Source organism: Oncorhynchus nerka, linkage group LG23 (assembly GCF_034236695.1).
Source record: "Oncorhynchus nerka isolate Pitt River linkage group LG23, Oner_Uvic_2.0, whole genome shotgun sequence".
NCBI lineage: Eukaryota > Metazoa > Chordata > Actinopteri > Salmoniformes > Salmonidae > Oncorhynchus > Oncorhynchus nerka.
Genome location: NC_088418.1, coordinates 24,045,850 through 24,061,133, shown reverse-complemented (window position 1 = coordinate 24,061,133; position 15,284 = coordinate 24,045,850). Strand labels below are relative to the sequence as shown.

General features: G+C 44.0%; 1 protein-coding gene across 1 annotated transcript in view; it reads right to left on the bottom strand.

Moving 5' to 3' along the window:
* Positions 1-14,568, bottom strand: part of dnah3 (dynein axonemal heavy chain 3) — a 47,693-nt gene extending 33,125 nt beyond the window's left edge. The window contains exons 1-18 of the mRNA XM_065007972.1: positions 14,551-14,568; positions 14,335-14,436; positions 13,981-14,188; positions 13,505-13,665; positions 13,016-13,208; positions 12,534-12,729; positions 11,833-11,958; positions 9,398-9,593; positions 6,048-6,227; positions 5,244-5,380; positions 4,988-5,093; positions 2,846-3,024; positions 2,437-2,621; positions 1,998-2,121; positions 1,488-1,641; positions 1,095-1,239; positions 655-866; positions 245-336 (exon numbers count right to left, since the gene is read on the bottom strand). Coding sequence (XP_064864044.1) covers positions 245-336; positions 655-866; positions 1,095-1,239; positions 1,488-1,641; positions 1,998-2,121; positions 2,437-2,621; positions 2,846-3,024; positions 4,988-5,093; positions 5,244-5,380; positions 6,048-6,227; positions 9,398-9,593; positions 11,833-11,958; positions 12,534-12,729; positions 13,016-13,208; positions 13,505-13,665; positions 13,981-14,188; positions 14,335-14,436; positions 14,551-14,568 — 2,714 coding nt within the window. The remainder of the gene's footprint in view (positions 1-244; positions 337-654; positions 867-1,094; positions 1,240-1,487; positions 1,642-1,997; positions 2,122-2,436; positions 2,622-2,845; positions 3,025-4,987; positions 5,094-5,243; positions 5,381-6,047; positions 6,228-9,397; positions 9,594-11,832; positions 11,959-12,533; positions 12,730-13,015; positions 13,209-13,504; positions 13,666-13,980; positions 14,189-14,334; positions 14,437-14,550) is intronic.
* Between the last annotated feature and the right edge of the window lie 716 nt (positions 14,569-15,284).

Below are 15,284 nucleotides of genomic sequence, written 5' to 3'. Positions count from 1 at the left end.
AAAAGAGCAGAAACCCACTGAAAACGGTATTATCACTCGGGCTGGGACAATACCAGTATCGCAATATTCTTTCCATAGCAAAAATGAAAACTACTGGTAAAACACTATACCACATTGAATGTCATTATGGTAATAAACCACCAATACAGTCCCTGTTTCTCACCAACAATTATTCGGATTTCAGTTCCCTCCTATCTATCGCAATGCTAAGGCAGAGTGTAGTGTAGGAATGATGGGTTCTTACTTGTCGGAGAACTTGGACAGGCCCAGCTCCACCATGTTAAACAGTGAGGTGTCCACATCTGGCTTGACATCGAAGCCCACGATGGTGCTGATCTGAAAACAGGACACAGAGAAGCATCAATTATTCATCTCAGCTTCATGGATCACAGGTATGCCGGACTCACTGGCCATCTTATCTGAGGTTGAACTGTCTGGTACTGATAAGAGTTGTACTTTGGTACTGACTGTTAATGATAATAACGTTTTTTTTTTAAATAACAAAATATGACCCGTTTTCAGACTAACTCCAATTTTAGGACAAGCTGACAATGTTTTGTAATGTGTTAACATACATAAATCCTTAAAAACACATTATATTCTGTCTCCTGGTTCAGTGTTGGTGCTCCAGAGAGGGAGGGTTAGGGTACTGACTCTCTCCCAGTGACGGTCCTTGATGCCAGGATTACAGATGGTGGTGAGGATGGGCAGGTGCTGCTTGAATTTGTCAATCTTGATCTTGAAGCTGTCGGCCACGCGGCGCGGCCCTGACAGATCGGAGAAGGACTTGGTCAGCTTATACATGGTCCTCCACATAGTGACCAGCTCTTCTGAGATCTTCTCAGCATTCAGGTGGAGGAAGGGACCTGGGAAGTGAGGCGCAAGATGAGAAAGTACACAAACAAGTAAGCAAACAAACAATCATTTCGGACCACAATGTGTAGAAACAAAATATATAGTTATTACGTCAGTTCTTTCTATTAAAAGTCTTATGCGTGGAACCATTAAAGTTATAATACCAGTTGACATTTATCATAAAACTACGATACATCTTGATAAATGTTTTACAACATGGCCTGTGTGTAGTTCTGTACCGTTCATCCAGATCTCTGATTTGTTCTGGAAGTTGAGGGCATTGGTCCACAGCTGGTCATAGGGCTGCTTGTTGCCCATCAGGGTCTGCAACATGGGGAACTGGCTCTGCTCCTTCTCCAGCAGAGTCTCCTCTTTGTTGATGTCCTGGAGGTGAGAGGAGAAGGCGACAAACCAATACCACGTGAAAGTCATTCAGTAGCACAAGCAGCAAGCACAGCAACAAAACCCACAAGGTGATCCGATGGCTGACAAATTTGTTTCGCATATCGCTCCTCATTACAAGCAGTTTCAGTGATGGCAGGTCCAAACTGAGTTAGTGAAGTGAAACAATTAATAAACAGGGAAAAAAAACGATTCAGTTTGAACCATTTTCCGATTCTCCTTTCACTCACGTCCAGTTCGGTGACGGCGGCGTCCAGACAGGAGGTGAGCTCGTTGAGCTTCTCCACGTTGTTTTTCATCTCCTCCAGGCTCATCAGCTCCTTCTTCTTGAAGGCCTCCACCTCCTTCCCCACACACTGCAACATCTGGTCAAACTCTGCTGTCCTGAGGAGGAGAGACAGGAGAGGAGACTCAGCATGAGACAAAAGACGTCTGTGGTTTTGGTCTAGTATTGCAGTTTTGGTTTAGTGTGTATTTCATGAAGAGTATTAGGGCATTACGGTGAAGTTTGAAGAGTGTGAAGAGAAAGAGGGCAGGGAGAGAGAGGGTGAGAGGGTGAGAGAGAGAGAGAGAGCGAGAGAGAGAGAGAGAGAGAGAGAGAGAGAGAGAGGAAAAAGAGAAGATGTCTCCATGCAAGGTTTAGTATTGGAGGTTCCGGTTGTAAAGTTGACATGATGGTTCGGGATGAGGATTAGCCTTATTAGGGTCAGGACTGTCAATGTGTACTGGTGTGTAGATACCTCTTGAGGAGGTGGTCCTCGGCATGTTCTCTCCTGGTGGCCAGACGGCTCTTACTGATCTCAAACACAGCCAGGATCTGTTCTGGCCAGTGGAACACACTACTGTTCAACTTCACATCATCGTCTAGAGAGAGAGAGAGAGCACAGAGATATCATGGTAGGTATAGAACTAAACATGCAAAACCTCCAACACAATAAGCAGTAACACTTCAAAGGCGTTATCCATAAGATTTCAATTAAATTAACTTGAAATCTTATGGATAATACCATCACAATCCATAAGATTTCCCCATTTAAATCCCAATGCAGAAATGTGTTTCCTAGAACGACAGGTGTTCTACTCTACATGACCAAACAGCATATCTGCTCAGTGCATCTCAATTCTATGCCCAAATCCCCAACCGTAAACAACTATCGACAGAGGTCCTCCATTACGCACGAGGCAGGGTAGCGTAGTCCAAGAGGAAGCTGAGGCGGTTGGCGGCCTCGTTGATCTCATCTTTCAGCTTGTGGACAGTCACCTCGCTGGTGTGCTTTAGGTACTGGTTCAGGGCCACCAGCTCCTCCGTGTTGCCTGGGGCCCCTGTGATGGTTGCAGCGATCTCGTCATAGCGGTGACAGATGCTAGAAAAAGAAAATCGGATTTCCGATTATTTTCTTCCAACAGTATGGGAGATGTAGCTCTTTGTTATAAGTCAAACACTTCAAAGGTAGCAGTAACATTAGTACACAATAGTAGGAGCATTACATAATTAAGTGGATTTACCATCCAGTCATTTTTGTGTAAAGTGTGGTCTTATGGGTAGTGTAGTTCTATCTAAAACATAAGGAGTTCTTCCCTCTCTCACCTCTTGTTGAGCTCTCGGTTCTCGTCCACCTCGAAGACGATGAGCCTGTCCTTCAGCCTCTCAGCGCGGTCACACAGGTCCTTGTTCAGGCTCAGCACGTCCAGGCAAAACATGGACAGGGGCACCGTGATGTGCATTGAGGCAATCTCCTTCCACAACTGCTGCACACCCTCGATTTTCTGAGAAAGGGTGGGTAGAAGTAAGTGTTCTCATCCGATCTCCAAGTTCGCCATTCGAATAATAGCCTCTATTTTCAGCTTGACAATGCAATTCATGTTAAATGGTTGAATATTTTTTACGATATACAGTACCAGTCGAAAGTTTGGACACACCTACTCATTCCAGGGTTTTTCTTTATTTTTTACTATTTTCTACATTGTAGAATAATAGTAATGACATCAAAACTATGAAATAACCCATACGGAATCATGTAGGAACCAAAAAAAGTGTTAAACAAATGAAAATATATTTTATATTTGACACTTCAAAGTAGCCACCCTTTGCCTTGATGACAGCTTTGCACACTTTTGGCATTCTCTCAAACAGCTTCATGAGGCAGTCACCTGGAATGTATGTCAATTAACAGGTGTGCCTTGTTAAAAGTTAATTTGTGGAATGTATTTTATTCTTCATGCGTTTGAGCCAATCATTTGTGTTGTGACAAGGTAGGAGTGGTATACAGAAGATGATCCTATTTGGTAAAAGACCACGTCCATATTAGGGCAAGAACAGCTTAAATAAACAAAGAGAAACAACAGACCATCATTACTTTAACACATGAAGGTCAGTCAATCTGGAAAATTTGAAGAACTTTGAAAGTTTCTTCAAGTGCAGTTGTAAAAAACCATCATGATGAAACTGGCTCTCATGAGGACTGATACAGGAAAGGAAGATCCAGAGTTAGCTCTGCTGCAGAGGATAAGTTCATTAGTCACCAGCCTCAGAAATTGCAGCCCAAATTGTGAGGATCGACGCTGGTGACGAAAAGCAAGTACAGGGAGTAAACATTTAATAAACAACGGACATGAAACAGAACAGGGAAAGTAATGACATCAATGACAATAATGCTGACACAGGGACCCAACGGAGGAACAGACAGATATAGACGGGGCAATCAACAAAGTTAAGGAATCCAGGTGAGTCCAATGAGCGCTGCAGTGCGAAATGATGGTGACAGGTGTGCGTAATGAAGGCAGCTTGGCAGGCGTGACACAAATAAATGTTTCACAGAGTTCAAGTAAGAGACATCTCAATATCAACTGTTCAGAGGAGACTGCGTGAATCAGGCCTTCATGTTTGAATTGCTGCAAAGAAACCACTACTAAAGGACACCGACACCAATAAGAAGAAGGTACTTGCTTGGGCCAAGAAATACGAGCAATGGACATTAGACTGGTGGAAATCTGTCCTTTGGTCTGACGAGTCCAAATGTGAGATTTTTGGTTCCAACTGCAGTGTCTTTGTGAGACGCAGAGTAGGTGAACGGATGATCTCCACGTGTGTGGTTCCCACCGTGAAGCATGGAGGAGGAGGTGTGATGCTGTGGGGGTGCTTTACTGGTAACACTGTCTGTGATTTATTTACAATTCAAGGCACACTTAACCAGCATGGCTACCACAGCATTCAACAGCGATACGCCATCCCATCTGGTTTGCGCTTAGTGGGACTATCATTTGTTTTCCAACAGGACAAAGACACAACACACCTCTAGGCTGTGTAAGGGTTATTTGACCAAGAAGGAGAGTGATGGAGTGCTGCATCAGATGGCCAGACCTCAATTGAGATGGAAAAGCAGCCGACAGGTGCTCAGCATATGTGGGAACTCCTTCAAGACTGTTGGAAAAGCATTCCAGGTGAAGCTGGTTGAGAGAATGCCAAGAGTGTGCAAAACTGTAATCAAGGCAAAGGGTGGCTACTTTGAAGAATCCCAAATATAAAATGTATTTTGATTTGTTTAACACTTTTATGGTTACTACATGATTCCACATGTGTTATTTCATAGTTTTAATGTCTTCACTATTATTGTACAATGTAGAAAATAGTAAAAAATTAAGAAAAACCCTTGAATAAGTAGGTGTGTCCAAACTTTTGACTGGTACTGTAGTAGTATTTGAAGGAAGGACGGCAGAGAGGCAAATCTACCTTAGTAAAACCTTGCAGAGAATGTTTTTCTTTGAGGAACGCCACTATATCCTGCTTTGCAGTGTTGTCTAGTAGGTTGCTGTACTTCTTATACACGTTCAGGTACCTGGAGATCATATTGAAATATTGCAATGAGTCATTTTCTTAAATGAACCTTCATCCACCAAACAGGTTAACATAAAAGTATTGGAAGAAAGTAGAATGTCAGATAGTTGACTCAAATTTAGGTAGTATAGGTTTAGTTATGTCCCCATACTTCTTTGGTCCCACAGTGTTCTTCTGGAAGATGTTCTTGGCTCTGTTGATCAGGTCTGTGACCAGCAGCTCATCAGGTCTGACGGAGTGCAGATAAAGGCCCTGTCCCTGGATTTCTGGGAACAGGTTACACTCTACCTGTACAGAGAAGACCAGACAAACTGTCAGTCACAATCCTTTCCACGCTGAGCACCAGTACAGATTAGTCACATTCAATGGGTACAAATGTGAGTAAACGATTTTAAAGCCCACATGCAGTCTTTTTTTATTACATTTTTTAAATCATCACTGTATATGTTTAATAAATCACTGTGAGTTTTTTCCATGAAAATAACTCAAAATATTTGTTTAGTCATTTATTTCCCTGAGCCTCCTTTTGCCATTGAAATGATCGGTCTGTGCGGTTAGGATCATTTAGACTCTGAGCCTACCCCGCTTACCACTTCAAAGTATGAGGATACATATGCAAATAAAAGATGAATGGTCATTGGTCAGAATAATCTGATCAGATTGTGATGTCATGTGGGCCAAAAACTCCATCCCATCTAAACAGGCTGTAATTCCAGGATATATTTTCAAAATCTCTTAAACTAAAAGGGCATTATCATATTTTTCACAATTTCAGAGTTTTATTTCAACCTCATAGGGTGGAAATATCATAAAACAGGACGGCACTGCCACTTTAAACTGTTAATATTGGAAATGTTTTAATTACAGAAATAGATTGAACAGATTAGATAAACAACTGAACATTAATCATGAAGAACTGAAAGGACAGGAGGCTGAGAGTTCTTTTTTTTTATACCCGTGGGAGTTTCTGGGCACTCTTGATGATCTCCATGAAGCCCCGGTGGATGAGCTCCCAGCATTCCTGAAGGCTGGGCAGGAAGATAATGCGAGGCTCCTCCACCCTCAGCTTGACCAGCAGCACCTGAGGCTGCACGAAGCGCATCTCGTCAAACACTTCACCAAAGTCATTCCCGTCCTGTCCAACAAATCATAGAGAACAGAAAAAATAACATTGGTCTTCTTTATAATGAACTAATTGAAATACATAGGCACAGTTTGTGTTTCTATATCAAGTGTTATTTTTTTTAACCTTTATTTAACTAGGCAAGTCAGTTAAGAACAAATTCTTATTTACAATGACGGCCTAGGAACAGTGGGTTAACTGCCTGTTCAGGGACAGAACGACAGATTTGTACCTTATCAACTCGGGGATTTGAACTTGCAACCTTCCGGTTACTAGTCCAACGCTCTAACCACTAGGCTACCCTGTAGAGCGCATCTGGTCTGATGAAACGGGTGTAATCGAGTTAGGGTAAACCATGTGTGTAACTTTCGATCAGGGGTATCAAACTCACAGACGATGCAATCAGCATCACTCTGCACACTGCCCTATCCCATCTGGACAAGAGGAATAACTACAGTTGAAGTCGAAGGTTTACATACAATAATGTTGGAGTCATTAAAACGTATTTTTCAACCACTCCACAAATCTCTTGTTAACAAACTATACTTTTGGCAAGTCGGTTAGGACATCTACTGTCACGCGGAATGACGCCGGAGAGACGAAGCAAGTACGGGGAGTAAACATTTAATAAATGACGGAGACATATAACGAGACAGGCACAGCGTCAGCAAACAGAAACTAAGAGAAGAAACAATCAATGCAGCAGCGAGGAACAGAACAAGGGAACAGACAAATATAGGGAATAAAGGAACATGTGATAAGTGAGTCCAGGTGAGTCCAATAACGCTGATGCGAGTGACGAGGGAAGGCAGGTGTGGGTGATGGATGGCAGGAGCGTGTGATGCAGGGTAATCTGGCGCCCTCAAACGCCAGGGGAAGGGAAGAGCGGGAGCAGACGTGACAGTACCCCTCCCTCTTGGGACGCCGCCCGGTGTCCCACCTAGGTGAACCGGCCGAGACATGGGTGCAGCGCAAGCCGTATGGGGCATGAAAGCCCGACGAACCGGCAGGAGCGTGAGAGCCTGGCAAGCCGGCTTAGGCCTGACAATCCGGCTGAGGCAAGACGCTTGTCAATCCACCTGAAGAAGGGGAGCCCGATGATCCAGTGGCATATGACGTGGGATGGGAAGCCGCTGAGCCAGGAAAACCTTTCGAACCAGCCAGGGCGTGGAAGCCCGACGGGCTGGCTTAGGCATCCCCGGTTCCATCGGCGGTGGGATCCACCCCGACGTCACCAATAAAACAAAAGACAAAAACTCCTGGACCATCTGGGCGAACAAGAACTGACGATCCGGCTGAGGCCCGACGTGGGATGGACGCCATCCGAGCCAACCGGGGCAAGGAAACCTCTTGAGCCAGCTAGGGCGTGAAAGCCCGATAAGCTGGCTAAGCATCCCCGGTTCCATTGGTGGAGACCCAGAGCCGCTGCCACCATGTCCACAACCTCAAACAGTCACACTCCAAACTCCACTATGGCCAAGACCAAAGAGCTGTCAAAGGACACCAGAAACAAAATTGTAGACCTGCACCAGGCTGGGAAGACTGAATCTGCAATAGGTAAGCAGCTTGGTTTGAAGAAATCAACTGTGGGAGCAATTATTAGGAAATGGAAGACATACAAGACCACTGATAATCTCCCTCGATCTGGGGCTCCACGTAAGATCTCACCCCGTGGGGTCAAAATGATCACAAGAACGGTGAGCAAAAATCCCAGAACCACACGGGGGGACCTAGTGAATGACCTGCAGAGAGCTGGGACCAAAGTAACAAAGCCTACCATCCATAACACACTACGCCGCCAGGGACTCAAATCCTGCAGTGCCAGACGTATCCCCCTGCTTAAGCCAGTACATGTCCAGGCCCGTCTGAAATTTGCTAGATAGCATTTGGATGATCCAGAAGAAGATTGGGAGAATGTCATATGGTCAGATGAAACCAAAATATAACTTTTTGGTAAAAACTCAACTCGTTGTGTTTGGAGGACAAAGAATGCTGTGTTGCATCCAAAGAACACCATACCTACTGTGAAGCATGGGGGTGGAAACATCATGCTTTGGGGCTGTTTTTCTGCAAAGGGACCAGGACGACTGATCCGTGTAAAGGAAAGAATGAATGGGGCCATGTATCGTGAGATTTTGAGTGAAAACCTCCTTCCATCAGCAAGGGCATTGAAGATGAAACGTGGCTGGGTCTTTCAGCATGACAATGATCCCAAACACACTGCCCGGGCAACGAAGGAGTGGCTTCGTAAGAAGCATTTTAAGGTCCTGGAGTGGTCTAGCCAGTCTCCAGATCTCAACCCCATAGAAAATCTTTGGAGGGAGTTGAAAGTCCGTGTTGCTCAGCAACAGTCCCAAAACATCACTGCTCTAGAGGAGATCTGCATGGAGGAATGGGCCAAAATACCAGCAACAGTGTGTGAAAACTTTGTGAAGACTTACAGAAAACGTTTGACCTCTGTCATTGCCAACAAAGGGTATATAACAAAGTATTGAGATAAACTTTTGTAGGTGACCAAATACTTATTTTCCACCATAATTTGCAAATAAATACATTAAAAATCCTACAATGTGATTTTCTGGATTTTTTCTCTCTCATTTTGTCTGTCATAGTTGAAGTGTAACTATGATGAAAATTACAGGCCTCTCTCATCTTTTTAAGTGGGAGAACTTGCACAATTGGTGGCTGACTAAATACTTTTTTGCCCCACTGTAATTTTATGGAATTTTCCAAGCCGTTTAAAGGCACAGTCAACTTAGTGTATGTAAACTTCTGACCTACTAGAATTGTGATACAGTGAATTATAAGTGAAATAATCTGTATGTAAACTATTGTTGGAAAAATGACTTGTGTCATGCACAAAGTAGATGTCCTAACCAACTTGCCAAAACTATAGTTTATTAACAAAACATTTGTGGAGTGGTTGAAAAACAACTTTTAATGACTCCAACCTAAGTGTATGTAAACTTCCGACTTCAACTGTAGGTCCATTATTATTTTGACACAGTTTCGATTTGGTTTTAGTAATTTGAATGTCGATTGAGATCGTCCCACAAGAAAAAAATTCCGGGGACAACAGGCCGGATTGAATGGGCTTGCGGGCCGGGCCATATGTTTGACACCCCTTGTATAGATAGTTGAACCGTGGTTGAACCCTGACAGAGTTGAGTGGTTAGACAGACCTGGTGCAGGGTGAAGAACTGGAGTAGGTCCTGCAGGGAGGCAATGATCAGGCTCCGGAGCTGTAGGGACATGAGGGCGGCCACGCAGGAGAAGAACTCCTGGGCACTGACTGGGGCCACGTGGTCACTCTGGGGCACCAGGGGCAGCCAAAGGTTCTTGTAGGTGACAAACAGGGACACACAGCGTGGCAGCCACCTGCAAGACACAGACACCGGGGTCTCATATAGTCCACATGAGGGATTGTTGTACGTACACCGAACAATAATATATACACAATATGCAACCATTTCAAAGATTTTACTGAGTTACAGTTCATATAAGGAAATCAGTCAATTGAAATAAATGTATTAAGCCCCAATCTATGGATTTCACATGAATGGGAATACAGATACGCATCTATTGGTCACAGATCCCTTAAAAAAAAAGGTAGGGGCGTAGATCAGAACACCAATCAGTATCTAGTGTGACCACCATTTGCCTCATCCAGCGCAACACATATCCTTCGCATAGAGTTGATCAGGCTGTTGATTGTGGCCTGTGGAATGTTGTCCCACTCCTCTTCATTGGCTGTGCGAAGTTGCTGGATATTTGGAACTGGAATACATTGTCGTATGCGTCAATCCAGAGCATCCCAAACATGCTCAATGGGTGACATGTTTGGTGAGTATGCAGGCCATGGAAGAACTGGGTCATTTTCAGCTTCCAGGAATTGTGTACAAATCCTTGGGACATGGGGCCATGCATAATCATGTTGAAACATGAGGTGATGCTGGCAGATGAATGGCACGACAATGGGCCTCAGGATCTTATCAAGGTATCTCTGTGCATTCAAATTGCCATCAATAAAATGCAGTTGTGTTCGTTGTCCACAGCTTATCCCTGCCCATACCATAACCCCACCGCGCCACCGTGACATGAACAAACCACTCGCGCACACAACGCCAAACACACTGTCTGCCATCTGCCCGGTACAGTTGAAACCGGATTCATCTGTGAAGAGCGCACTTCTTCAGAATACCAGTGGCCATCAAAGGTGGGCATCTTCCCACTTAAGTGGGTTACGATGCCGAACTGCAGTAAGGTAAAGACCCTGGTGAGGACAACGAGTACGCAGAGGGGCTTCCCTGAGACGGTTTCTGACAGTTTGTGTGATTTTTTCGGTTGTGGTCTCAGAAGCCGGATGTGGAGGTCCTGGTCTGGTGTGGTTACACATGGTCTGCGATTGTGAGGCCGGTTGGACGTACTGCCAAATTCTCTAAAACGATTTATGGTAGAGAGATTAACATTAAATTCTCTGGCAACAGCTCTGGTGGACATTCCTGCAGTCAGCATGCCAATTGCACGCTCCCTCAAAACTTGAAATATCTGTGGCATTGTGTAGTGTGACAAAACTGCACATTTTACAGTAGCCTTTTATTGTCCCCAGCACAAGGTGCACCTATGTAATGACCATGCTGTTTCATCAGCTTTTTGATATGCCACACCTGTCAGGTGGCTGGATTATCTTGGCAAAGGAGAAGTGCTCAATAACAGGGATGTAAACAAATTTGTGCACAACATTTGAGAGAAATTTGCTTTCTGTGCATATATAATATGGCAGGGATCTTTTATTTCAGCTTATGTAACATAGGACCAACACTTTACATTTTGATTTTATATTTTTGTTCACTGTATATGCCCCCGGTGATTGAATAGAGGCTTGCTGGCAGCGGTGTGACACCATTTTGCCACCAGTGGTTGATAGGAAAGTTGCCACCAGCATTCTGCCGCCGACAGTGGTCTGATACAGTAGGTGCTTGCTTGCTGGTCCCCTGTATGTGTGTAGTATTGTTGTGACACATATATGTGTCCCCTGTATGTATGTTACTCTATGACGTAGTTTCCGCCTCCAGAAAAAGGACGAAACCTAGCAACTGGTGCAATGTTTAGGCATTTCAACAGCGCCACGCCAGAACATGATCTCTTTTGGCTCTACTGTGGTTGGCAAGGGAGACTGAACTGTCAGAGAACAATGGTATCCAAGCAGGCACAAACTCAGAAAATTAATCAACACATTTCTGTGAAATTTCAAAGGCTCATATTTCAGCCACAAATCATGTTTACTGGTCCCTTGCTCTAAACACAGCAGGTTGCAATGGAATCCTTAAGTGAGAAGAAAGACACGACAGGGGTATGACACAGTGAACAAGGAGAAGACATGAGACTCACTACAACACCGGGATTAGCCATGCAGACCTTGGCCTATCTGCCGACCTGTATGTCAACCCGCCCGTCTGTCTACCTGGCTGAATGACTGTTTTACAAGCTCTGACTGTCTGTCCAATTGGTTGACTTGACTGACTGTCTACCCATCTGTCTGGCTGGCTGACTGACTGTTTCACTGATTGTTTGATTAACTGCCTGCCTGACTGACTGAAGACAGTAGGTTACTAACCTATTAGCCAGGTCGTCCCTGGTGATTTGGCACTGTCTCTGAATCAGGTCTTCAAACTCGGTGGGCAGCAGGGGGAAGTTGGCAGAGAAAAGGTCCCCTAGTCTCACAAACCTCAAGGAGGAGAAACTGAAAGTATGAGAAAAGAAAGACAGAGAGACATAAGGGTTAACTTGTATTATCTGAACTGTGTGTCCACTTTAATTTCGCACACCGATCAACTCTTATTTGAGACATTTAAGACATGGTTATTAACAGTAGGGGTTCATGGTGATTCACTTGGTTTGATCAACTAATGCAGGTTAATACAGGAGATCAACAGAGCACCATGCATAGGTTCAGGCAAGTCCATGAAGAAACTGTATCTGAAACTCGATCTTCTGATCCACAGGGAGATTAGATCTTAGAGCATTTAAACAATTGTTTAGCTTGTTTTATGGTACTGAGCTTAGTTTTGCTTCCTTATGTTTTTTTTTGTAAACAGTTTATTTAAACAGATTGGTAAACAGATTGGTTGCCAGAGCAACAGTGTATTCTGCCACATATAGACCTACTACCAAATGTGATCTGTGATTTGGGGAATGTAAACCTACGCAAACCATTTTGTTACCTAGTTTACTGGAACTACAAACCCTGACACAAAATGGAAACGGTTGCAGTTGATGCTCATTTTAAGTCCGTCTTTGCTCAGGCTACTAGGCTACCTGTTCACCCAGAGGTTCTGCAGGTGGAACATCATGGGGTTGAGAGTGAAGAGGTGCTGGCTCTGCCAGGTGTGGGCCTGGCTGTAATTGCAGGCCCAGGGGACGGGCCCTCGGATCACCCTCCTGGGGAAGGGCCTGGGGATGCTGGAGATGAACAGACGCTGCCTCTCCGAAGGGTCCCTCAGGATGTAGTCAACTGGTTGGATCCAAGAGGGGAGACAGAAAACATGGAGGCAAGGGAACTTTCAGTGGGGGAAGGGTGATTTGATAGACAACCACATTGCTTTGATAGGAATGTTTGCAAATATGTATAGGCTATATTATTTTCAGTTGTTGCTGGATAGTAAAATTAAAATGACTATCTACATTATTAGTACACTCATTACAAGTAGTGTATTAATAAATGAAAGTAGTATTGCGGTACATGTAAGAAACATTGCAGTCATGTAACAAATTCTCCTGCTACTGGTAGTATTGCTCACCTATGCTCTTCTTGAGACTGAAGCCGTAGTCTTTGTTGACCTCATCTAGCAGATTCCCCTTCAGTATCTCCATGTTCCTGCTGCTGTCCTGAATGCCAGGGGGCAGGAGCTTCATTATGTTCTTAATCTGCTGGGGGGGCTGGTGGGCCAGCATTGGGCTGTGGACGCCGTTACTAATGTAGTACACGTACCTCTGTAGAAATCAGCAAAACACTTCACATCAAGTATACATCCAAAATGAACAAGCTGCCAAAAGAGTGAAAGCAATGGAACAATTAACTGACTAAATTGGTTGAATGGACTGGAGGCTATACTATTCTAATTGCCTGCTCTATTCTATTCCCACTATTCTATTCTCCTCTATTCGGTTACATTCTATGTAATTCTATATAATATATAATATTTCCTTCTCTATTCTATTTCCTTCCATATTCCATTCTATTTCCCTATCTATTCTATTTCCTTGTCTATTCTATTCTGGATGCTTACCTCCAGGTCTCTTTCTGTAGGTTCTGTCTCAAAAGGCCACATCTGTTCCTCTTGGCGCCGCATGATGTCCAGCTGCTGTTTGGGAGTCAGAGGTCGGCTGATGGGGGGCAGAGGCTCTCTGGGGCTGAACTTAAGTCCAGGTGAGATCGAGGTGTCAGGAGCTGAATCCCTGGGATTGAGATGACAAAGCATTACAAAGACCACTTCAATGACACCCCTTTGTCCAGATTTTAGTGGTCAACACTTAATGTTGATGTATTTGATAGGTATCTTACCATCCCCTGGGGGTGAGTCTCTTTCTCTTCTCAGCTGGGCTAGATGCTAAAATAAGAATTAAGATAGAACATTTGATCTTGTTTTGGATATTATTGTTTTGATGCCACTCAATTCAGCACCGATCAGGTGGTCAGCAAAGTAGCAACAGTGGGATGAATCAGAATAAGAATGATTCACATATGAAAATGTCAAAAGGATACAAGGTGCAGGTACATCCCCAAGTGAGTCTTTGACGGTTCCAGGTCTCCTCTGTAGGTTTCTGATCTTCAGGTGACGAGCCTGGGGGCTGTAGTTGTTCCCAATGCACTCACTGGGGGTGCGATGGTGCCGTTGTTCCTTATAAGGGACAGCCAGAGTCCAAGAGGTGTTCTGGAGGATGGGTGGGTGATGGCTGTGCCTGAGAACAATCTGGAACCATTTAAAAGTAATGAGTTAACTTGCAGGAATGACATGGAATTGTCCTAGTAGGTATGCACACAAAGGAACACACTAATAATCATTTCCCACCAATCAATAGCACTTTAGGGACTGGCTTCTTTACATAAAGGTCTTACTTGGTAAAGCTCTGACGGTTCTTCACTAGAGGCCTGGGGCTGAGGTGGGAGACCAGGTAGTCCTCTTGCATGACTCATGTTATATATAGAATCATCCTCCATCTGCAGTTCAAATAGAAACTCTCACTCAGCTGAGCAAGGCTCTCTGGCCATTACATTCACAAACACACTTATGTTGTATGCATAATTTAGTTATCAAAACAAAGCATAGCCTACCTGTTTTAAGCGTTCCATTTTTAATTTAGGAAATTGTCAATTAAATAAGTAACGTCAAGCTAGAGGCAGTGGTTATACAGCGGATATAACATGTTTTTAAGTCTAAACTCTTTGAAATATGTGTCTAAAACACACGAACCCACTGCAAAACCTGCGCGCGCCAATGTGCGATGCAATTGTATCCACACGGAATGATTTGAAACATTCCAATATCCCCGAAACATTCCATTATAGTATGTCATAATTAGCCTACCTGTCGCTGGTGCTTTCGCGACATAATTTCCATTGTGGCAACATGTCGTTTCTTAGCAAATGCCATTCCTAAAATGTATCACAAAGCTTCGTTTGTGACATCTCTCACAAAGTTTTCAAAGTGCCACTGCCACACCGCTTGAAATACCAACTCTGGCACCAACTCATACAGCCATTGTCATGACGAGTTGTAGGCGAAGTAGCTACTGTAGTCCACCATTCTACCCGGCTAATATAAGAATGGGAAAATCAATGTTGATGACACTATTCTGTAGTTAAAGAACTACAATCAGCTACAATGTCTCTATCCGGGGACTTCTCTCCCATGGTAACAGCTGTCGTTACCTAGCAACGTGAGGCACGAAAACTTCTCGGCATATGTTTCAATCAAATGTTTTTACTTAGAATGACCAGCAAATAGTACCAAATATTGTGCTTGAGCTGGACTAGAAAGACAGTTCTTTGCCTGTCATGAGATTTTG